Source organism: Aegilops tauschii, chromosome 6 (genome assembly GCF_002575655.3).
Source record: "Aegilops tauschii subsp. strangulata cultivar AL8/78 chromosome 6, Aet v6.0, whole genome shotgun sequence".
NCBI classification, from domain to species: Eukaryota; Viridiplantae; Streptophyta; class Magnoliopsida; order Poales; family Poaceae; genus Aegilops; species Aegilops tauschii.
The window spans coordinates 350,346,816-350,370,366 of NC_053040.3; the positions used below are offsets into that span (position 1 = coordinate 350,346,816).

Consider the following 23,551-nt stretch of genomic DNA (forward strand, 5'->3'; position numbering starts at 1 on the left):
GATGATCGGGTGTGATAGATTCTAACGTTCGAATACAACGGGTGTTGACGAGCCTAGCATGTACAGACATGGCCTCGGAACACACGCAATACACTTAGGTTGACTTGACGAGCCTAGCATGTACAGACATGGCCTCGGAACACGGAGGACCGAAAGGTCGAGCATGAGTCGTATAGAAGATACGATCAACATGGAGATGTTCACCGATCTTGACTAGTCCGTCTCACGTGATGATCGGACACGGCCTAGTCGAATTCGGATCATGTTTCACTTAGATGACTAGAGGGATGTCTATCTGAGTGGGAGTTCATTAAATAATTTGATTAAATGAACTTAATTATCATGAACTTAGTCTAAAATCTTTACACTATGTATTGTAGATCAAATGGCCAACGTTGTCCTCAATTTCAACGCGTTCCTAGAGAAAACCAAGCTGAAAGATGATGGCAGCAACTATACGGACTGGGTCCGGAACCTGAGGCTCATCCTCATAGTAGCCAAGAAAGATTATGTCTTAGAAGCACCGCTAGGTGAAGCACCAATCCCAGAGAACCAAGACGTTATGAACGCTTGGCAGCAGCGTGCTGATGATTACTCCCTCGTTCAGTGCGGCATGCTTTAGAGCTTAGAACCGGGTCTCCAAAAGCGTTTTGAGAAACATGGAGCATACGAGATGTTCGAGGAGCTGAAACTGGTTTTTCAAGCTCATGCCCGGGTCGAGAGATATGAAGTCTCCGACAAGTTCTTCAGCTGTAAAATGGAGGAGAACAGTTCTGTTAGTGAGCACATACTCAGAATGTCTGGGTTGCACAACCGCTTGTCTCAGCTGGGAGTTAATCTCCCGGATGACGCGGTCATTGACAGAATCCTCCAGTCGCTTCCACCAAGCTACAAGAGCTTTGTGATGAACTACAATATGCAGGGGATGGAAAAGACCATTCCCGAGGTATATTCAATGCTGAAATCAGCGGAAGGGGAGATCAGAAAAGAACATCAAGTGTTGATGGTGAATAAAACCACTAAGTTCAAGAAGGGCAAGGGTAAGAAGAACTTCAAGAAGGACGGCAAGGGAGTTGCCGCGCCCGGTAAACCAGTTACTGGGAAGAAGTCAAAGAATGGACCCAAGCCCGAGACTGAGTGCTTCTATTGCAAGGGAAGTGGTCACTGGAAGCGGAACTGCCCCAAATATTTAGCGGACAAGAAGAAGGCCGGCAACACCCAAGGTATATGTGATATACAAGTAATTGATGTGTACCTTACCAGTACTCGTAGTAGCTCCTGGGTATTTGATACCGGTGCGGTTGCTCATATTTGTAACTCAAAGCAGGAACTACGGAATAAACGGAGACTGGCAAAGGACGAGGTGACGATGCGCGTCGGGAATGGTTCCAAGGTCGATGTGATCGCCGTTGGCACGCTACCTCTGCATCTACCCACGGGATTAGTTTTAAACCTCAATAATTGTTATTTAGTGCCAGCTTTGAGCATGAACATTGTATCTGGATCTCGTTTAATTCAAGATGGCTACTCATTTAAATCTGAGAATAATGGTTGTTCTATTTATTTGAGAGATATGTTTTATGGTCATGCCCCGCTGGTCAATGGTTTATTTTTGATGAATCTCGAACGTGATGTTACACATGTTCATAGTGTGAATACCAAAAGATGTAAAGTTGATAACGATAGTCCCACATACTTGTGGCACTGCCGCCTTGGTCACATTGGTGTGAAGCGCATGAAGAAGCTCCATGCAGATGGACTTTTGGAGTCTCTTGATTATGAATCATTTGACACATGCGAACCATGCCTCATGGGTAAGATGACCAAGACTCCGTTCTCCGGAACAATGGAGCGAGCAACCAACTTATTGGAAATCATACATACCGATGTGTGCGGTCCAATGAGTGTTGAGGCTCGCGGAGGATATCGCTATGTTCTCACTCTCACTGATGATTTAAGTAGATATGGGTATGTCTACCTAATGAAACACAAGTCTGAAACCTTTGAAAAGTTCAAGGAATTTCAGAGTGAAGTTGAGAATCAACGTGACAGGAAAATAAAATTCTTACGATCAGATCGTGGTGGAGAATATTTAAGTCACGAGTTTGGTGCACACTTAAGGAAATGTGGAATAGTTTCACAACTCACGCCGCCTGGAACACCTCAGAGAAATGGTGTGTCTGAACGTCGTAATCGCACTCTATTGGATATGATGCGATCTATGATGTCTCTTACCGATTTACCGCTCTCATTTTGGGGTTATGCTTTAGAGACTGCCGCATTCACTTTAAATAGGGCTCCGTCGAAATCCGTTGAGACGACACCGTATGAATTATGGTTTGGGAAGAAACCTAAGCTGTCGTTTCTAAAAGTTTAGGGATGCGATGCTTATGTCAAGAAACTTCAACCTGAAAAGCTCGAACCCAAGTCGGAAAAATGCGTCTTCATAGGATACCCTAAGGAAACTATTGGGTATACCTTCTACCTCAGATCCGAAGGCAAGATCTTCGTTGCCAAGAACGGGTCCTTTCTAGAGAAGGAGTTTCTCTCGAAAGAATTGAGTGGGAGGAAAGTGGAACTTGATGAGGTGATAGTCACCCCTTCCGAACCGGAAAGTAGCGCAGCGCGGGAAATTGTTCCTGTGGTGCCTACACCGACTGGAGAGGAAGTTAATGATGATGATCATGAAACTTCAGATCAAGTTACTGAACTTCGTAGGTCCACAAGGACACGTTCCGCACCAGAGTGGTACGGCAACCCTGTCCTGGAAATCATGTTGTTAGACAACGGTGAACCTTCGAACTATGAAGAAGCGATGGCGGGCCCGGATTCCGACAAATGGCTAGAAGCCATGAAATCCGAGATAGAATCCATGTATGAAAACAAAGTATGGACTTTGACTGACTTGCCCGATGAGCGGCGAGCCATAGAAAACAAATGGATCTTTAAGAAGAAGACGGACGCAGATGGTAATGTGACCATCTACAAAGCTCGACTTGTCGCTAAGGGTTATCGACAAGTTCAAGGGGTTGACTACGATGAGACTTTCTCACCCGTAGCGAAGCTGAAGTCCGTCCGAATCATGTTAGCAATTGCCGCATACTATGATTATGAGATATGGCAGATGGACGTCAAAACGGCATTCCTTAACGGCTTCCTTAAGGAAGAGTTGTATATGATGCAGCCGGAAGGTTTTGTCGATCCTAAGAATGCTAACAAAGTATGCAAGCTCCAGCGCTCAATCTATGGGCTGGTGCAAGCATCTCGGAGTTGGAACATTCGCTTTGATGAGATGATCAAAGCGTTTGGGTTTACACAGACTTATGGAGAAGCCTGTGTTTACAAGAAAGTGAGTGGGAGCTCTGTAGCATTTCTCATATTATATGTGGATGACATACTGTTGATGGGAAATGATAGAATTCTTGGAGAGTATAAAGGCCTATTTGAATAAGTGTTTTTCAATGAAGGACCTTGGAGAAGCTGCTTATATATTAGGCATCAAGATCTATAGAGATAGATCAAGACGCCTCATTGGTCTTTCACAGAGTACATACCTTGACAAGATATTGAAGAAGTTCAATATGGATCAGTCCAAGAAGGGGTTCTTGCCTGTATTGCAAGGTGTGCAGTTGAGCACGGCTCAATGCCCGACCACGGCAGAAGATAGAGAAAAGATGAGTGTCATCCCCTATGCCTCGGCCATAGGGTCTATTATGTATGCCATGCTGTGTACCAGACCTGATGTAAACCTTGCCGTAAGTTTGGTAGGAAGGTACCAAAGTAATCCCGGCATGGAACACTGGACAGCGGTCAAGAATATCCTGAAGTACCTGAAGAGGACTAAGGATATGTTTCTCGTTTATGGAGGTGACAAAGAGCTCGTCGTAAAGGGTTACGTCGATGCTAGCTTCGACACAGATCTGGATGACTCGAAGTCACAGACCGGATACGTGTATATATTGAATGGAGGAGCAGTAAGCTGGTGCAGTTGCAAGCAAAGCATCGTGGCGGGATCTACATGTGAAGCGGAGTACATGGCAGCCTCGGAGGCAGCACAGGAAGCAGTCTGGATGAAGGAGTTCATTACCGACCTAGGGGTGATTCCCAATGCGTCGGGCCCAATGACTCTCTTCTGTGACAACACTAGAGCTATTGCCCTTGCGAAGGAGCCCAGGTTTCACAGGAAGACCAGGCATATCAAGCGTCGCTTCAACTCCATTCGTGAAAGTGTTCAAAATGGAGACATAGATATTTGTAAAGTACATACGGACCTGAATGTAGCAGATCCGTTGACTAAACCTCTCCCTAGGGCAAAACATGATCAACACCAGGACGCAATGGGTGTTCGATTCATCACAATGTAACTAGATTATTGACTCTAGTGCAAGTGGGAGACTGTTGGAAATATGCCCTAGAGGCAATAATAAAAGGTTATTATTATATTTCTTTGTTCATGATAATCGTCTATTGTTCATGCTATAATTGTATTGTCCGGAAATCGTAATACATGTGTGAATACATAGACCACAACGTGTCCCTAGTAAGCCTCTAGTTGACTAGCTCGTTGATCAACAGATAGTCATGGTTTCTTGACTATGGACATTGGATGTCATTGATAACGGGATCACATCATTAGGAGAATGATGTGATGGACAAGACCCAATCCTAAGCATAGCATAAAAGATCGTGTAGTTTCATTTGCTAGAGCTTTTCCAATGTCAAGTATCTTTTCCTTAGACCATGAGATCGTGCAACTCCCGGATACCGTAGGAGTGCTTTGGGTGTGCCAAACGTCACAACGTAACTGGGTGACTATAAAGGTGCACTACGGGTATCTCCGAAAGTGTCTGTTGGGTTGGCACGGATCGAGACTGGGATTTGTCACTCCGTGTGACGGAGAGGTATCTCTGGGCCCACTCGGTGATGCATCATCATAATGAGCTCAATGTGACTAAGGCGTTAGTCACGGGATCATGCATTGCGGTACGAGTAAAGAGACTTGCCGGTAACGAGATTGAACAAGGTATTGGGATACCGACGATCGAATCTCGGGCAAGTAACATACCGATTGACAAAGGGAATTGCATACGGGATTGACTGAATCCTCGACACCGTGGTTCATACGATGAGATCATCGTGGAACATGTGGGAGCCAACATGGGTATCCAGATCCCGCTGTTGGTTATTGACCGGAGAGGCGTCTCGGTCATGTCTGCATGTCTCCCGAACCCGTAGGGTCTACACACTTAAGGTCCGGTGACGCTAGGGTTGTATAGATATATGTATGCGGAAACCCGAAAGTTGTTCGGAGTCCCGGATGAGATCCCGGACGTCACGAGAGGTTCCGAAATGGTCCAGAGGTGAAGAATTATATATAGGAAGTCCAGTTTCGGCCACCGGGAAAGTTTCGGGGGTTACCGGTATTGTACCGGGACCACCGGAAGGGTCCCGGGGGTCCACCGGGTGGGGCCACCTATCCCGGAGGGCCCCGTGGGCTGAAAGTGGAAGGGAACCAGCCCTTAGTGGGCTGGGGCGCCCCCCTTGGGCCTCCCCCCATGCGCCTAGGGTTGGGAACCCTAGGGGGAGTTCCCCCTTGCCTTGGGGGGCAAGGCACCCCTTCCCCCCCTTGTGGCCGCCGCCCCCCTTGAGATCCCATCTCTTGGGGCCGGCGCCCCCCCAGGGGGGCCTATATAAAGGGGGGGAGGGAGGGCAGCACACACAGCCTTGGGCGCCTCCCTCCTCCCCTGCAACACCTCTCTCTCTCTCTCTCTCTCTCTCTCTCTCTCTCTCTCTCTCTCTCTCTCTCTCTCTCTCTCTCTCGCAGAAGCTTGGCAAAGCCCTGCCGAGACCCGCTACATCCACCACCACGCCGTCGTGCTGCTGGATCTCCATCAACCTCTCCTTCCCCCTTGCTAGATCAAGAAGGAGGAGACGTCGCTGCACCGTACGTGTGTTGAACGCGGAGGTGCCGTCCGTTCGGCACTCGGTCATCGGTGATTTGGATCACGACGAGTACGACTCCGTCATCCACGTTCATTGGAACGCTTCCGCTCGCGATCTACAAGGGTATGTAGATGCACTCCCTTCCCCTCGTTGCTAGTATACTCCATAGATGCATCTTGGTGTACGTAGGAAAATTTTAAAATTATGCTACGATTACCAACAACAGGTTGTTACACGAGGATGGAGTTTGAAGTTGTTACGGGAGAGGAAAGGAGATAAACAGTTGAGATTACATCATATCTCTAATTCTAACACCCTCCCTTAATCTAAACTATCCTACATTAAGATTCTTCTTGAATTCTTTGAAATAGCTTGACTGGCAAAGCTTTGGTAAACCCGTCTGCAACTTGATCTCTGGAGGGAATGAATCGTGTGTCTAACTTCTTTTCTGCAACCCTTTCTCTTACAAAATGAAAGTCAATTTCTATGTGCTTGGTTCTGCCATGAAACACTGGGTTTGCTGAAAAATATGTGGCTCCCAAATTGTCACACCACAAACATGACACACGATGCTGTTTGATTCCCAATTCATTGAGCAATGATTCAACCCAAATGATTTCAACAGTAGCATTAGCTAGTGACTTGTATTCAGCTTCAGTACTTGACCTGGATACTGTGGCTTGTTTCCTGGCACTCCAAGAAATGAGATTAGAACCGAAAAATACTACAAATCCTCCAGTTGACTTCCTGTCATCACTGCATCCTGCCCAGTCAGCATCAGAGAATGCACTAACTAGAGTAGAGTTGGAGCGCTTAACTTGAAGACCCAAACTCACAGTATATTTTATATACCGTACAATTCTTTTGACAGCTGTCCAATGTACAGGTGCATGAAGACACTGACAAACCTTGTTAACAGCAAAAGAAATATCAGGCCTTGTCAGTGTCAAGTACTGTAGGGCTCCTACTGCACTTCTGTATTTTGTGATTTCTTCTTCCTTGAGCAGTTCACCTTCAAAAGCTGAAAGTTTTTCTGAAGAAAATAATGGTGTAGGTGAAGGCTTACAGTATTTCATCCCCATACGAGCTAGAAGTTCAGTGGCATATTTTTCCCGGTTTAATGTTATACCATCTTGAATCTTCTTAACTTCAATGCCCAAGAAGAAGTGTAGATCACCAAGATCTTTCAAAGCAAATTCTGAGCTTAAATCATGCAGAAGAGCATTAGTAGCACTTTGTGAGGAGCTTGCAACTATGATATCATCAACATATACTAGCAAGAATATAGTTATGCTTGCTTTGTTGTAGATGAACAATGAAGTGTCAGCCTTAGACGCAACAAAACCCAAACACCTTAACTGAGAGCTTAACCTTGAATACCATGCCCTTGGTGCTTGCTTCAAGCCATAAAGTGCCTTATCAAGCTTGCACACATGATGAGGTACCTGCTTATTTACATACCCAGGTGGTTGTCTTATGTAAACCTCCTCTTCCAGAACACCATGCAAAAACACGTTCTTGACATCTAGCTGTCTCAAGCTCCATCCCCTGGACACAGAAATAGCTAGCACAAGTCTAATAGTTGCAGCTTTGACAACAGGACTAAAAGTATCTTCATAGTCCATACCATAGCGTTGTTTAAAGCCTTTTGCAACCAAACTAGCTTTATACCTGTCAATGGAGCCGTCTGCCTTTCTTTTGATTCTATAAACCCACTTACAATCAATGATATTTTTACCTCTTTTCTCTGGTACAAGATGCCAAGTCTTGTTCCTCATAAGCGCTGAGTATTCTTCATCCATTGTGGTTTTCCACTTGGGATCGTCAAGTGCATCTTCTACTTTTGTTGGTTCTCCTGCAGTGCACAACATACCATATGGAACAGTACCATCAGTTCTGATTTTTGGATTTCTTATACCTTTCTACGACCTTGTCATGACACGTGAAGTTGTGACTTGTTGGGGCTGACTTTGACGTGTGTGTGACGGTCGTGCTACAGGAGATGGCACAGACGACCTCTGCACAGGGGATCCCGACGAATCATCTTTCCACAGCAGATCTCGAGCCAGACTGTCTAGCCTGATATGTGTCTGATCCACTAGAACAGGCAGCCGCAGAAGATCCGGCGCTGGCCGCTGCATGTGACGGAGATCCCGACGCAGACCCCACCGAATCTGCTGTCGCTATCGTCTGCCCGCGCGTGGGACGCGGTGCAGAGCGCGACTCGTCCGCATGCGGCGACGTGGCGCCCGCGGATTGGCGCGGCTGAGGGAATCCACCGGGCGCGCGGTTCGGCGCGTATCTGCACCCCAGATCCGAGGCGACCAGGCGAACAGGAGTTCCAGGTGACTCCAGATCCGCCTCGTGCTCCGTGCCGACTTCATTTTCTTCTGGTACATGAAATATTGGCTCGTTTTCAGCAAAATTCTGATCATTTTCTCCACCATTTTCTGCTCCGTTTTCTGCTGCATGACCCTGCACACATGGAGGCACAGTCCTACCGGTAGGATCATCAGTTGGATTAGTACAATCGTTGCCCCCATGATCAGAGTTTTGGAGATGTGGTGGAAGAAGAAGGATTTCTTGTTTGAGAAGTGCTCCGGCATTAGGATGAAGTGATTCAAAGGGAAATACTAACTCATCAAATACTACATCACGAGAGATGTAGACCCTGCCAGTAGAGACATCTAGACATTTGACTCCTTTGTGAATGGGACTATACCCGAGAAACACACACTTCTTTGAGCGAAAAGAAAGCTTGCGTGTATTATATGGGCGAAGGTTGGGCCAACAGGCAGAACCAAATACACGTAGCGACTTATAGTCAGGAGATATGCCAAAGAGGCGTGTGATGGGAGTTTCAAACTTTATGACCTTGCTAGGTAGCAAGTTGATGAGGTACGTGGCAGTTAAGAAGGCTTCATCCTAGAATTTCAGTGGCATGCATGAATTGGCTAGTAGAGCTAGTCCTACTTCAACAACATGGCGATGCTTCCTTTCAGCGGAGCCATTCTGTTGATGTGCATGAAGACATGCAACATGATGTGAAACGCCAAGTTCTTGAAAGAAGGAGTTTAATTTTCTGTATTCACCTCCCCAGTCGGTTTGCATGGCGATGATTTTAGTGTTTAATTTGCGCTCAACAAGATTTTGGAAGTTCTTGAAGACTTGAAAAACTTCAAAACGTTTCTTGAGGAGGTAGATCCATGTAAACTTGCTATAGTCGTCAATGAAACTAATATAATATGAGTGCCTACCAACGAAGACGGGAGCTGGTCCCCACACATCTGAAAACACAAGTTGCAATGGAGTAGTGGAAATACTAGTAGATATAGGATATGGCAACTGATGACTTTTAGCTTGTTGACATGGATCACAAATAGACTCAATGTTTGACTCATGAGAGTACGGAAGCTTATTCTTGCTAAGAACAAATTTAACAATAACCGACGAAGGATGACCTAGTCTACTATGCCACTTTGATGATGAAGGCTTGACTGCAACTAAAGCTTGTTTATTTGATGGTGTTAACGAAGATATGATTGGGTAGAGACCTCCCATGCACTTGCCCCTAAGAAGGATTCTCCTCGTGTCCAAGTCCTTTACCAAAAAGAAATATGGATAGAACTCAATGAGAACACGATTATCAAGAGTAAATCTATGAACAGAAAGAAGGTTCTTTGATGTTGTGGGCACATATAAAACTCTTTTAAGATGCAAGTTTTTCATGGGGTTTTTGACAATTTAACTACCAACATGAGTGATTTTCATACCAGAACCGCTTGCAGTATGGACTTGGTCATGTCCACGATACTTGTGTCTGATTGTCAGCTTGTCGAGCTCCCCTGTGATGTGATTTGTGGCACCAGTGTCTGCATACCAGTTCGTATCAACGCCGTAGGAGTCGGTGACCATGTTGGCCCCCTTTTCCTCATGTTCATCTTCATCATCATATCGATGCCAACAATCACGAGCACCTCCAGGGTGATGCTTGAAACAGATTTGGCACTCTGGGTAGTCCCGAACTTGCTGCTGGCGTTGTTGTTGTGGGCGACCGCGGCCACCTCCGCCGCCGCTGTTTCCACCAGATGGAGCTGGGGAGGAGCGCCTGCCTCGGCCGCGCCCCCTGCTGTTGCTGCGTCCGCGGCCTCTGTTGTAACCGCGTCCACGCCCCCTGTAGGCTAGGTTTGCTGACGTCTTGAAGCCTGCATCAGGGCTGTCGCCGAGTATCTCCACGCACTGATCAAAGTCTGCGATTTGAGCAAACAGATCATCTACTGAGATCTGGTTCTTCACTGCTCCGATGGCTGCCACAACGGGATCGTAGTCCCTGTCAAGGCCGGCAAGCACATAGTCAACCATCTCTGGATCCGAGACGGGACGGCCTGCCGCTGCGAGCTCATCCCCCAGGTTCTTCATCCAGGAGATATAGGCGCTGCTGGACATGGAGCCCTTCTTTGTGTTGGTGATGGCGATCCGGAGATTGGTGATGCGCGATTGGGATTGCGAGGCGAACAGAGTGGTGATGGCAGTCCAAAGCTCAAATGTCGTCTCCTTGCTCGCAACTTGGGCGAGAATCTCCATTGAAAGAGAATTCAGGAGGTGGCTTAAGACTTGCTGATCCTTCGATATCCACTGTGCGTATAGAGGATTGGGTACTGGGGCGGTAGTTTTGTCCGCCTGCTACTGCTGCACCGTCTTCGGTGGCGCTGCATCTGATCCATCCAGGAGGCCGGTGACCTGCACTCCTCGCAGGCCCGGCATGACCTGTACCTTCCACAAGATGAAGTTGGTCTTGGTGAGCTTCTCTGATGGGAGAGCACCAAGGTTGAGGGAGACGGTGGATGAGGACGACATGGCGACGATGGTCGAGGATGATGGCGATGGTGGCGAGGGTAAAACGAGGAAGGAGGCTGCTGGCTAGATCGATGAGAAGAGGATCAGCTTCTTTGCCATCTGCCATGGCGGACGGCAAAGACACGGACGGCGGACGGCAAAGAGCTTTGCCGTCAGCCGCGGACGGCAAACAGCTCGGCAAAGACAGGGTCGGCAAACACCTTATTTGTTGTCTGCTTTTTGCAGCGGACGGCAAAGAGGCCTTTGCCGTAAGTGGCGGACGACAAAGAAGGTGGACGGCAAATAGTAGGTGTTAGCCACGTTAGGTGCTAACGGAGGTAACAGAGGCTTTGCCGTCCGCCAAACTAATGTTTTGCCGTCTGCCAAACTAATGTTTTGCCGTCTGCCGATTAATAACAGACGGCAAAAAATGTCCATCTACACGTTTATTAAAATCAGAGACATCAAAGGATTTTGTTTATTAAAATATAGTGAACCAGCAGCCCAAGTGCACCACAGTATCCATATAAGCTTTGTTCCAACAATCGACGACAAATGAACAAATTTCACAATACCAAATTAGTCTATTTACACAGAATAGATTTGCATCTGCTCCATCTACACAAAATTACTCCATTTACATGAACAGCGTGGTGACCCGGAAGAACAAGTGCCTGGCGAACGTGAGCTCGCTCCTCATCCTCGCAACCGCCCCGGCCTCGACGTCCAGATCGATGGCGGTCCTTGCTCTTCCGGGGCGCCTCGACGACAAGCTAGAGGCTAGCGTGGCAGGAGTCGTCGTTGACGGCCACGAAGGCCATGGTGCCGCCGCACTGGACGCGGCCGGCCCGGACCCAGCCGCCCACGACCACACGCTCGCCGGCGAGGGCGTCCGTGGCGGCCTGGATTGCGCGGATGGGCGTGCGGGACGCGGCCTTCGGGGGCTACAGGTGGTCGGCGGCCATCGGGAGCTCAGCCGTCGGTGCTGCTGCTGCCATCGGGGGCGACGGGGCACGGATTCCGCTGGGGGTAACGGGCGACGGGGCACGGAGGCCGCCGAGGGGACGAGCGAGGGGGCCGGGCTGGGGCCGGCGGGCGAGATGGCGGTCAGCGAGGCTGGGGCCGGCGGGCGAGATGGCGGCCAGCGAGGCCGGGGCCGACTGGCGAGATGGCGGCCAGCGAGGTGGGGGGCGGCCGGTGAGGTGGTGGCGAGCGCCGGCGGGCCTACGGGGGCTACGGGGGAAGTGGTCGGGGGCGACGGAGCTGGGGGTGAAGGTGGAAGTGGCCGCGGCCGGCAGGCGATGTGGTGGCCGGCGAGGACGGGGCCGGGGCGGTGGCGGGTAGGTGAGATCGGGAGCAGGGAGGGAGATGAGAGAGAGACGTGGTGAGGTGGGTGAGATCGGGAGCAGGAAGAGAGATGAGAGAGAAGTGGTGGGTGGGTGAGACCGATGGATAAGGCAGGCAGTGGGGGCGTGGGGCGCGCGGGTGTTGCCGTGGGGGCGCGTGCATCGTGGGTGTGTGGGGTATGCGTCCGACAGAACGTGTGTCTGAGATCTTGCCAACTCATCGATCCAGGTGATTGATCCGCGAGCTGTGCTTTCTCTTTGCCGTGAGTGTTTATTTGCCGTCTGCCTTTGGAACCTTTGCCGTCCGCTTCAGCCAGCCCGTCTGGATTAACCAGCCGCAGGGTCCAGTGGGGCCCAGTTGGGCTCTTTGCCGTCTGCCTTCTGTAGCTTTGCCATCCGCTGGCCGACGGCAAAGAAATGGCAGATGGCAAACAATATATTTGCCATCAGTTAGTTTTTTGCCGTCTGCTTTTTGAAAGCAGACGGCAAAGACCCTCGGCAAAGAATAAGCTGATGGCAAATTCCCTGATTCGTCTTTGATCGGCCGATTTGTCTCTTATATCCGGCACTCGTATCGATTTGTCAGTTTCGTCAGTCAAAAATTCTGACAAATGGGCCCAATAGTTGCTGACTTTAAGACAAAGCGACTAGGTAGGACAAGATATAGCTCTAAATAAGGGCATCTCCAACGCTCCGCAAACTGGACACGCATCCGTTCGGGAATCGGAACCAGTCCGCAGACACTAATATGAGAGCCGGCCATCCAATCGTAGCCGCAAATGTCCGTAACAATCTTTTGCTAAACATGCTAAACAACAGTCAAATTAAAGAAAAAACTAAACAACACCTTCTGCCAAACAAGCAACATGCACACGCACCTTTGGCCAAATGCAACACAAAGCAATGCATTGCATGCAGCTTCTGCCAAAGACTTCAGCCAAACAATACATTCTGGAAAAAAAAAAGGAAAAGAGATTAACGTCGGTGCTTTTGAAGAAGGTGTTCCAACATTTGGCGGAAGCAATGCATTTAGTAATAATTACAGCTTTCCCCTAAGTAAATCAGCTAACTATGTGCCTTCCGTCAAATCAAGCTAGCTAGCTCGAAGTCTTCCGCCAAACATTATGCTAATCAATTACTCCTACTAATCATGTTTCCCGCCTACCGAATAGCATTAGCCTTCCATCATCCTACACGGACGAGGGCACATAGTAGCTTTTCACTGGCAAGATGGATGTCTGGATTCTGCAAAGCTCCCCATTATTTGGTTTCAATTTGCGGAAAAACGGATGTCCGAACCGCTTTGCGCACTGATCGGGTATCGCGTTGGATGGAATTATGTGTCCGCACAGTACAATTCGGACGGATGCGGACGATTTAAGGGTCGGCTTTGGAGATGCCCTAAAGTAAGTATTTATATTTCCTAATTTTCATATTTCTGGATGTGCAAAAAATCACTTGGTCTTATAGAAATTTAGTTTTAACCGTATTTGCTGGTTCATAATTGTGTTATTTCCTATAATCTTTTCGTGCCTAACATACTTCATGCAGGTATGATATTAGGATACATGGATGTCTAACTCCACATGTTTCGTGCTCATGGATACAAATATACAATCATCTGCCACGTAGCTCCTGTTTTGTGCAATTATTCTCTCGAAGTGGTCACATGTGTTGTACATTAAGATTTTTTACTATGGCATTTATCATCAAAGTTATATTTTGTATGCCCTAATTTTCTGAAAACTTCATTTTCTTTTGAGTGATTCAATTACTCTTCTCTTTATCAATTGACCGCTCTTTTAATACGAATCTTCTAAGACGCCTTTCGGATTTGTAGGTCATTGATTGAGCGAGAGATAGCTTGGGGTAATTTCAACTAGCTTTCCTTCATTTTTCTCGGTTAAATACCATGTTGTTGTCTTTGTTATTGTAGGCCACATTGTAGCCTCCTTCAAAATAGTTGTCATCATCACTGTAAGTCACAAATGTCATATTCTTTAGAAGCCCCCGAATAAGCTACATATATGTACTCTGCCGTTTCAAACTTTCAGTAGTATGGTGAGATTGGAATTGAGAATATGCATGAAATATACTGGTTTTCATTTTGAAATGTGTCACCCAGATAAATATCGCACACATGTTTTCATTTTGTTATATCTCTCTAAATTATTGTTGAGTTCCGCCGCAACACATGGGTATCTTCTAGTAATACTGGTTTAGAAACTCTTGCGGAGCAACATATTCAATTAATTAATTACAGTTACATGATAGAAAGAGAAGAAGAAAATAAATCCAAGGCTTTCTAAAAAACCGGAAGGAAACATGTTGGGAATAAGCCGACTTGCATAATTACAGTCGCCAACAGTAGTTCCCCGGAAGTTGGGATGGCGTATGCACACAGGGCATTCAGTTTCTAACTTAGCAATAATATTACATGCATATGCAGCATATATACACCGAGCATATACGCCATATGGCAATTAATATATGGTAAGTGCTTACTCTATATACGTACCCAACAAAGGTCAAAATGTAATTACTTGATCAGTAGATTAATTAATTGGTGTGACCTCGGCTGTGTGAGTACTCTTCTAGGCTCCCTCCTGAGTACTCTTCTCGTTTTTCTCCGACGAGGAAATGCCGATGCCAACCTGCAGCCACGACAGCGACTCTCCGGCCACCTTCATGTCCTTGAGGTCGCTGACCTTGGCCTTCTTCGCACTGGTGCTGTCAGCCTCGTCCTCCGTGGCCGCGCCGCCTGCGGCAGCCGCGTCGTTGCGGCTGCTCGTCCCGGTCTTGTTCACGTGGCTGGCGTTGCTGTGCCCCGTCCATGACTGCGCATACATGGACGCCGGCGCGTTGAGGCAGAGCGGGATGTCGTTGAGCTCGGCGGCCTGTCTGGTGGCGATCGCCTCAGCCGACGGATTTGTTGGCACGTTGAGGTCAAGGATTCGCTGGTCCGCCGTGTCGAACATCGGGCGGCCGAGGGTGAGGTGGTGGCACATGGCCGCCATGAGGTGATCGGGAACAACGGGCTGGAGCTTGGCGGGGTCCGTCGCGCTGGAGGTGAGCCAGTGGCACCGCTTGTGGCCCCCGAGCGCTTGCCCCGACGTGAACACGCGGTGGCAGATGGAGCATTCGTGCACCTTCCCCTTCTTCTTGAACGGAGAAAAGGCGGCTGCTACCGGTGCTGCATCAGCGATCGGCATAATGGCCATTTCCGTCGTTGCTGTGGGCACAACGACCTCGCCGGCGCCAACACTCGTCGCCTTGCCGGCATCGAGGTTGCCCGTCTTTCCTTCTGTGGTACTGGTATCTCCTACAGCCTCAGGGATGGCCCTGGTGTTGTCGTGTAGAGCAGCCGATGCCATAGCATGTTGGTGGGTAGTCTCATTGCGGCTGCTTTCAAGCTTGGCGGCGAAGCACCCTTTAACTTTCTTGTGGCTGGCACGGTGCCCACCGAGAGCCTGGTGTGAGGTGAACACCTTCTTGCACGCCTTGCATTCAAACAAGCCGCGTGGGACGGTTGGAACGTGCTGCGCCACTACCACCTGAGGCGCAGAAAACTTGAACTGCGCTGTCATGGGAGGGATGATCGAGAGCGGTTGTGGCACAAGGAGTCTATTCCTTTCTTCGTCCTTGCTCGCTGATGCGGACGACTCCTGGTCGGCATCCACATGCACGGTTGGTTGCGTGACACGAGACGAGGAGAGCATGACGAGGCAATTGGCAAGGTCCTCCTCCTCGCTCGATGGGGCCGGCTGCTGCACTTCCGATATGGCACCGCTCCCGGTGATCATCACCTTGGCGCGGCGTGAGCGTTTCCCCTTGGACCACCCAGAGGCCAACGCCAGGTCCCCTTCCTCCTCCTCGTCCTCATCCACGCCTTCGTCGGTGTTATTATGCAGTGGCGACGACGAACGAAGCGAGCCATCCAAATCATCGTCCTCGTCAAAGCTGCACCTTCCGTGATCCAGCAACGACTTCCACGACGTGAACTCCTTCCCGCAGTTCTCGCACACCCGGCAGTTCCGTAGCCGTCCAGGGTTGGCGCGGAGCCCGTACATGCGTTTGGCCGTCGTCGGCGACGGGCTCCCCGCCTCGGACGATTCGCCGACACCGCCGCCATCATCATCGAAGGCTTCCTCGGCGGCTAGCGCGTCGTCCGCGATCCCGTGCGCCCTCATGTGCCCGCCGAGCGCCCGTCCGCACATGAACCCCTTCTTGCACACCTTGCAGTGGTGCTTGTAGGCCTGGGGCGCCGGCGGCGGGGGAGGAGGCGGGCGCGGCGGCGCCGGGACCAGCTGCATCTGCGCCACCGGCTGCTGGTTCTCCATGACCATGGCCATGATCGGTCGGCGGGGGGTTCGTTCGGGCAATGGCGCGCATTAGGGGGGGAGCTAGGACCGGATATTGGTGGCGCGTGGCCCGTATATATCTGCATGCCACTACTAAAGATAGTGGTGCAGTGAACTAGAATAGACATGGGATTGCTTTAGCTTGTACGGCTGCAATGGCTCCGTACCGACTTGCCCCTGCATGCACGGGGACTTGAAAGATTCGTTCTCGTGTGTACGATTGACGCGCGCGCCAAGAAAAAGTACTACTCCGTACTCCGTAGTACTCGCTTGCATGCATCATCCACCCGCAAAAAAAGGAAAAAAAAACTATAAAAAAAGCTTGCATGCATCCGGGGCTGCGTTGGCCCATGGGCTAATCAACTAAGATTTTCTTTATTTTTTGAGTGGAGTGGGCTTGGTTGAAAACCAAGTCATTTGAGGCCCAAACCAACTAGCGATTGAGTGACTAGAGCGGATCCAGATTGTCTAAAAAAAAAAAAAAGACTAGAGCGGATCCAGATCGATCAGCCACCGGCGTACCTCGACGGACCACCGCACGCACCCCCCTCCTCTGCTCCGTTCGTGCTCCCTGCGCCGCGCACCGCCGCGGCCAGCGCACAGCCAATCTCCTCCCCTCCCCTCGACGGCTGGCGTACGCTGGGTTGAGTTACATCTCTCGTCTCCGGCGGTGGAAGCTGCGCGAACCGTACTCGCCTCCCTCTCCGCCCCAGCGCTCGCTCGCACCACGAAACGCACGGACCTGCCTCCGCGTCACTCCGTTCGCCACCCCGGCAGGCAACGCCAGCGGCCAGCGACGACGAAGGACGAATCCCTAGCGCCCGCTCTCCGTCGCGCCCCCGCCTCCACCTCACTCCGCGCGCCCTGCTGCGTCTGCACCACGCCGTCCGCGACCCTGCGTGCGCCGGTGAGCAGTCCCACCGAGAGGACGATCTCCGCAAAGGCCCCAAGGTGAGTTTTCTCTCCTATCACTTGTCTGGTTTATTTTTCCCGAGCACTTCTCCAGTTGGCAACCCTAGAACGGATGTCTCGGACTGAGGAGGGGTTTGTGGGATGTTAAAAACTTCATATTTGTGCTTCCTTTTGTGTGTAAGTAAAGACATGATTGTTACTCATTGCGCCAATCATTTCTGTCACTTCTTATTGAGTTTATTTGTGGGGAAATTCTGTCAAAATTTAGAAATCATGGCAGATTGGCCAAAATCTTGGCCAAATCTTCGAACTGCCCAGAAAACTTGAAAATTTTACATAAAAAGCGTGTTCTTCTGAGTGTATCGTGAATGAATAAAGGAAGTTTGAGGTGCTACAAGAAAAGAAAAGATCGTATTGTTCAAATTTCAGCTCACTCTATGTTAGTACAGTTGAAGAAAAACTTCAATCTGAAGTTCCTGTCCATTCAAATTTAGATTCCGATCAAAATTTCACACTGCCTAGGAAAAACTGTAAAAGTTACATACATTCAAATATATATTTATGTCAGTGTGCTGTTCAAATTTCGGCCAGTTTGGAGTTATGGTTGAAGAGAAACTATCTCAGCCGTGACAATGAATAAGAGGAGAGAGTGGAAGTGGGTCATTTCATCCATGTCAAAGTAAACAGGCCTTCTAGGCAACTGGCAAAGTAAGGTGGGTCATATTATCAAATATCCAGTACTTGTTCGCCCAGCACACTGTTTCTATTCAATAGGGAGCCTCTGCCGGGGCAGCTCTGACCTGCTACACCAAGCATTGTCTTGGGTCCTCTCCCCCTAAAATTCTAGCTTTATAGGTGGAGCTACGCTCACACTTTTAAGTCGTGATTTGTCTCCCACAACCAATGTGGAACTAAACCCAATAGCAGCCATTGCGCCAGATCTTGAATCCGCCACCTGCGAGGACAGTCTGAGTTGCCACCTCACCAAATCAGCGGCTGCTGCATCGAAGTCTTTTCTCCAGTGAGCTCCATGGTCGCCAGCAATACGGAACACCTCTGGGTATGGCTTCAGATCCAGAAACGTCCACCTACATCGTCAGTTTATAATCAGCTTGCATAGTCCATGGGATCAGCTCATCTGCTTCTCTCCTTTGTCTTTGGTCCTACCAGATGTGATTGGTTGTTTGTTCTGGGAGTCACGAGGTACTGGTTTCTTGTATTTGTTTCACAATTTGGTGAGTAGAGAGGATTGAGCGACCTCTAATCTAGGCAAAAGAAGATGAAGCATAAATTTCAAAGGTTGAAAATGTGAGTATATGACAACCCAACGTGATTTTGAATTGCGTTGTGGTTTCATTGCCTTGCAGAGATTTTGTTGGCAATCAAATGAAAGAAATTGCATCTTCTTGGTCCAACTTTTTATAGTTAATTCTGTTCCGAAGTTTGATGTTTACATTTAATTGTCATTTTCTTGTATTGCTACTTCATTGGTTGTTATTCTTTTATTGGGGTAATATATTAATATCAAGATGATACCAAATACACCCATGCACACAGCCAAATTATTAAAAAAGGAAAAAGACATAACCCCACCGAAGCAATTAACGGCTTGCAACAGCAAAAATATCAACATCAATCACGTTGTTAAAGCCACAGAAAGTTCAATCTAGGATACTTGATGGGATTGATTTTTCAAAAGGTGGGCAAACCATATCCATCATTTTCTGAAAGGTTTTTTTTGTAACAATATCCATCATTTTCTGAAATTACAATCATTCATCTAACCGATGTGCAAATGTTCACTTATGGTCTCTGCCTTCTTATGATAATTTTGTTTAGTTTGTTAGATGCGTGTTTGACTCTGATCCCCCCCCCCCCCCCCCCCCCCCCCACACACACACACACAACCTTGGGGGTTTGGTTTGGATTTTATGGAGACAGATTTGGTTTTGGATCAGGTAATGGCCCTTGTCTGAGTGCTGATGAGTTGGACCACCTAAATTGGAATTCGATAACCATCCGTCTGGAGCTCCACTGCTCCAGCCACTAGGTACTGCAGCTGGAGCAGCAGCTTTTGCTTAAACATTCTAGTTCAGATTAGGTTTGTGCTACCTGGGGCAGATACTCCTGCACTTCCCTCAGCTAAGCGTATGTTTGGACGGAAATCTCCTGTTGAGGCGGTAAAATTGATGACCAGCAGGATGTGAGCCAGCCCAGCGTAATTTCTTAGTTGGATTCACTGCTGGTTTGTCAGTTTGTTGAATTGAATGTTTCTTGTTTGATTCCGTTTTCATTACAAGTCTCGTCGTTAACCAGTTATTGATTAGTAGCAGCATGGTAAATTCGCTGAATTGATCTATTTAGATAATACAGATGGACGAGGTCACACAAGCCGTTGAAAACCTGAAAAAGGAATGGAGCCAAGCAGTTGAACAGCTTGAGGTGTGCATTGCTGCAATTGAATCCTGTGGGAAGATGGGGAAAGGGACAGAAGAAGCAATGTCTCTTCCTCGGTTGAACGGTTCTGCACAGGATGCACTGCAATTGCTCAATGCACTGCAGTGCAGGCTTGATCTTCTGGCAGAGCAGCTACCCACTTTTGAAGAAGTTCAGTCTGGACAGGCAACCTTAGGATCATGGAAGGAACAGTATCAGAGGTATTCTGTTCTTAAAGTTCTTTTTGTTTGTTTTGTTTCTCTAGGTTTTGTATACAACTGATTTTGTGTTTTCAGGCTGCGTGTGAACCTGAGGAGTGCTAACTTGCAAGCAAAAGCGAACATTGGAAAAGCTGCTCAAGAAGAGGTGTGATTTTTCTTCAGAGTATGCTCCATTAATTTGATAGTTTATTTACCCGAGCAATGCTAGCTTGCCTGTAATTCAAGGTGCTCTCACATTCTAATTTTGCTTTCTCTAGAGGGGGCTTCTTCTGGGAGGTGGAGAAGAGTCCACTGTCCGGAGGCGTAATCTCCAGTAAGTTGATTAAATGAGTTATTTGTATTGTTGGTATATTTTTGAAATATTTGAGACGTTAGTTGTAGAATGCGGTTGATGGTCTGTTCAGTTTCACGGGAATTTATTGCAAGTGTTAGAATTCGTGAAGGCCTCCAAAGGTTGTGAATTTTCAGCTCTACGGAACAAGTCCACTTTCGTCACTCGGACTATTGAGGAAGTCTATTTAACTCCTTGAAATATGGAACTGGTTATTTAACCCTCTCATATGGCCTTTAGTGGTTCGGATTAATGGTTCTGCTGACATGGAGGTGGTTTTGCCACACTCGCAGCTTATATCACATATGGCCTTTAGTGGTTCGGATTAATGGTTCTGCTGACATGGAGGTGGTTTTGCCACACTCGCAGCTTATATCACAGAATATTTTCCATGGTGACATCCAGTCAATTATCAGCAGCAAATAAAAGTGTACCTCTTCTCTTCTTGTCCTTCATCCTGTTATGTTCACTTGCCCGCGGCCCGCCCCATCACCGGCAGAATTCCCATGAATGTCATGCTCAGTTAAACTGCAGGGAGCAACTGTAACAGTATGAGAAAACGAGATTTAGGTACTCCCTCCGATCGATATTAATTGACGCTGCTTTAGTACAACTTGTACTGAAGTTGTACTAAACCAGCGTCAATTAATATGGATCGGAGGGAGTGGAATTTATGCAGTCCCAAGCACATTTCTTGCCTAGAGGTTAAAAAAAAATCTTGCCTGGAACAATGCAGATATGCTAATTCCATTTTATCGAGAATCTCTGTAACGGATGCCATGTTTTTTGAAGGTGGATACGTCAGTTACCCATGGTAAATGACAGAGAACCTGAAGTAACTAAATCCAAACAAGAATTGAAATAGGCACATGCCAAAAAAGAACATAAAATAGTAAGGAGAAGAGCTTGGCTGCTAAAGGGATCAAGCTTGTTTGCAAAGTAGGCGCTAGCAGAGAGGTGTGATGGAGTGTTGCATGGTTGAAAGTTGGAATCATTGAGACAGTCGGTGTGCATAGGGTGCGGCAGGCAGCTGGCATGTTGAGAATGTGGCGACATAGCAGCAGCAGCCACTGCCACGCATAGTTAATCAATCATGATCGCACCTCCTTTCGATGCAGACGGTGTGGTACTTACTGGGGATGCTTGCAGATTGGCAGTGGCTGAGTGATGGAGGGTTATGTCCCTATGGGTGACAGCCTGCCTTGCTTGAACTATGAAATGTGGTCAAGAAATTAAAATCGCTGTGTTGATGTAACTCTTTTGTAAGACCTTGAAATGAAATCGCATTGCACTAATTAAAGAATCGCCTGCTATATTTGTTATTTCATTGTATAATTAACACGAACCTGCTAAATGATGTAGGACAAAGGCTGGGATGACATCTGCTGCAGAAAGTATTACTGAGAGCCTCCGTAGGTCTCGGCAGTTGATGGTTCAGGTTAGCACTCCTGCATGTATAGTTGATATCTCATATGCTAATGGTTTTCTGGTCGTAAGTTCAGAAGTAATTTATTATAGATGTTTTGACAGGAAGTGGAAAGAAGTGCTAATACCTTGTCAACTTTTGGTAAGTTTTCCTGTGATTAAGCATGTGCCTATGATGCTCGCTTGTAAGGTTCTGTACATTTAAGCCTGGTCAGGCTTTCCTCACATGTACTGTTATTTGATTAGACTTCTTTTGGTTATTAGTTTGTTACTAAGAAACCATGGCACAGTCATGTGCTTCAAGTTTTCCATACGAATAAGTAATACTCTTTTTTCTGCGATTTTAACGCATTTGCAGACCTATCAAGCCTGACTTGGTAGCTAATTTTAATTTCTTTTTATGCAGATGAATCGACAAGTGTTCTGCGAAAGGCTGAAGGCGAGTATCAGGGGCACCGCTCTTTGCTGATGCGCACCCGTGGTTTGCTCTCCACGATGCAACGACAAGATGTTCTCGATAGGTATGTAGCATCAATCTTCTGTAGAACTCAGAACCAGCCTTGATACCAATCGTTTACGATGTGGTCGTGCAGTCTTCGTTCTAGCCTTAACAGTCAAACAAAAAGAAGTGGAACAAATGCGTTTAACTCCTGTTGCGATAAGCATTTGGTTTCCATCCGCAAGAGAAGTTTGTGCCTGTGTAAGAAGAACAATATTGTCTCGGTCGTGTCAGTTTCTAACTATTATCTGTTCCAGGATCATCCTGACCATTGGGTTCCTCGTGTTCTCCTTGGCGGTTCTGTATGTTGTCTCGAGACGTATTGGCCTGTTGACACTGCAAAGGAAGCTGGCTGATGCTATCAGATCAGGCTCAGTATCAGCTGGAGACATCTTGGCTAAAGTACAGGAGGGACCTGCCCCAACAGATGCTCCCCCAATCTATGATGAACTGTGATTTTACTTCCACCCATCGTTTATAGACGAGCTTACATCCAGAAGCAAGCTTACCTTTCAGAGTTCTTATTTCTTAGTACATGTTGTCTAAAGTAACGTTTGCCCAAAAAGGCTATACTGGTGCATTGACCTGCTGTTAGAGAGTTGAAATCGGAGTATGCTTTATGTTGCTTCCATCAAGCCTCAAAACTCTGTACAGTTAGAATGCATTTTCTCTTCTCACTCTACATTACCTGGGACATATACTACATTACTCCCTCCGATCCATATTACTTGTCGCTGCTTATATTATGCGAGTATTAATATTATGGGAAAAGCAATGTTCGTTCACATATATTATGAGTTTTTTTAGTACAGTACTAGAAACTATATTCAGGTCGATGAGGTGTACATTCTAAAATACATATATTATGAGTGTATATTTAGTACAGTACTAGAAACTATATTCAGGTCGATGAGGTGTACATTCTAAAATAGTAAGGGAAACGTTTAGAGCATCTCCAGCTGTTCGGTGCCCCCAGGGACTGAAATAGCGCCTCCTGGGGGCTAACCGGCGCTATTTTCGCCGGGGGCGCTCGGGATCCCAACTGTCGCCTCAAGTTGGCCCCAGATGCCGTTTCTTCAAATGCAAATTCAGCTAAATTTCGAAGAAAATGACACGAATTTGGACAAAATTCAGGTGGTTTTCATTCATATTTGTACAAATTTAAAGACATAATAAAAAAACTTAAAAAACTACGCCGCCGCCCCGAGCCTCCTACATGCCGAGGAGCTTGTAAAAGGCGG

The 23,551-nt window shown here is 47.7% G+C and overlaps 3 protein-coding genes across 4 annotated transcripts; 1 reads left to right on the forward strand and 2 right to left on the reverse strand.

The window, feature by feature from the left end:
• Window positions 1-6,667: 6,667 nt before the first annotated feature.
• On the reverse strand, window positions 6,668-10,527 carry LOC141026079 (uncharacterized). The gene is made up of 6 exons (XM_073502045.1): window positions 9,700-10,527; window positions 8,108-8,418; window positions 7,389-7,491; window positions 7,073-7,271; window positions 6,852-6,976; window positions 6,668-6,706 (listed from the first exon to the last, which is right to left on the reverse strand). Exons 1-6 carry the CDS (start codon window positions 10,525-10,527, stop codon window positions 6,668-6,670), a joined length of 1,605 nt encoding a protein of 534 aa, XP_073358146.1.
• Window positions 10,528-14,719: 4,192 nt separating this feature from the next.
• Window positions 14,720-16,570, reverse strand: LOC109772023 (uncharacterized). Its single transcript, XM_020330715.4, has one exon. The coding sequence runs from the start codon at window positions 16,475-16,477 to the stop codon at window positions 14,720-14,722; it is 1,758 nt and encodes a 585-aa protein (XP_020186304.1). The 5' UTR covers window positions 16,478-16,570.
• Window positions 16,571-16,921: 351 nt separating this feature from the next.
• On the forward strand, window positions 16,922-23,099 carry LOC109772015 (uncharacterized). 2 transcript variants are annotated; one of them, XM_020330709.4, is made up of 8 exons: window positions 16,922-17,437; window positions 19,763-20,055; window positions 20,131-20,200; window positions 20,313-20,368; window positions 21,749-21,824; window positions 21,917-21,953; window positions 22,218-22,332; window positions 22,568-23,099. In XM_020330709.4, exons 2-8 carry the CDS (start codon window positions 19,772-19,774, stop codon window positions 22,764-22,766), a joined length of 837 nt encoding a protein of 278 aa, XP_020186298.1. In that variant the 5' UTR covers window positions 16,922-17,437; window positions 19,763-19,771; the 3' UTR covers window positions 22,767-23,099. The 2 variants fall into 2 exon arrangements, with proteins under 2 accessions (XP_020186298.1, XP_020186297.1); XM_020330708.4 differs by having other exon boundaries at window positions 16,950-17,437; window positions 19,772-20,055.
• The last annotated feature ends 452 nt before the right edge of the window (window positions 23,100-23,551 follow it).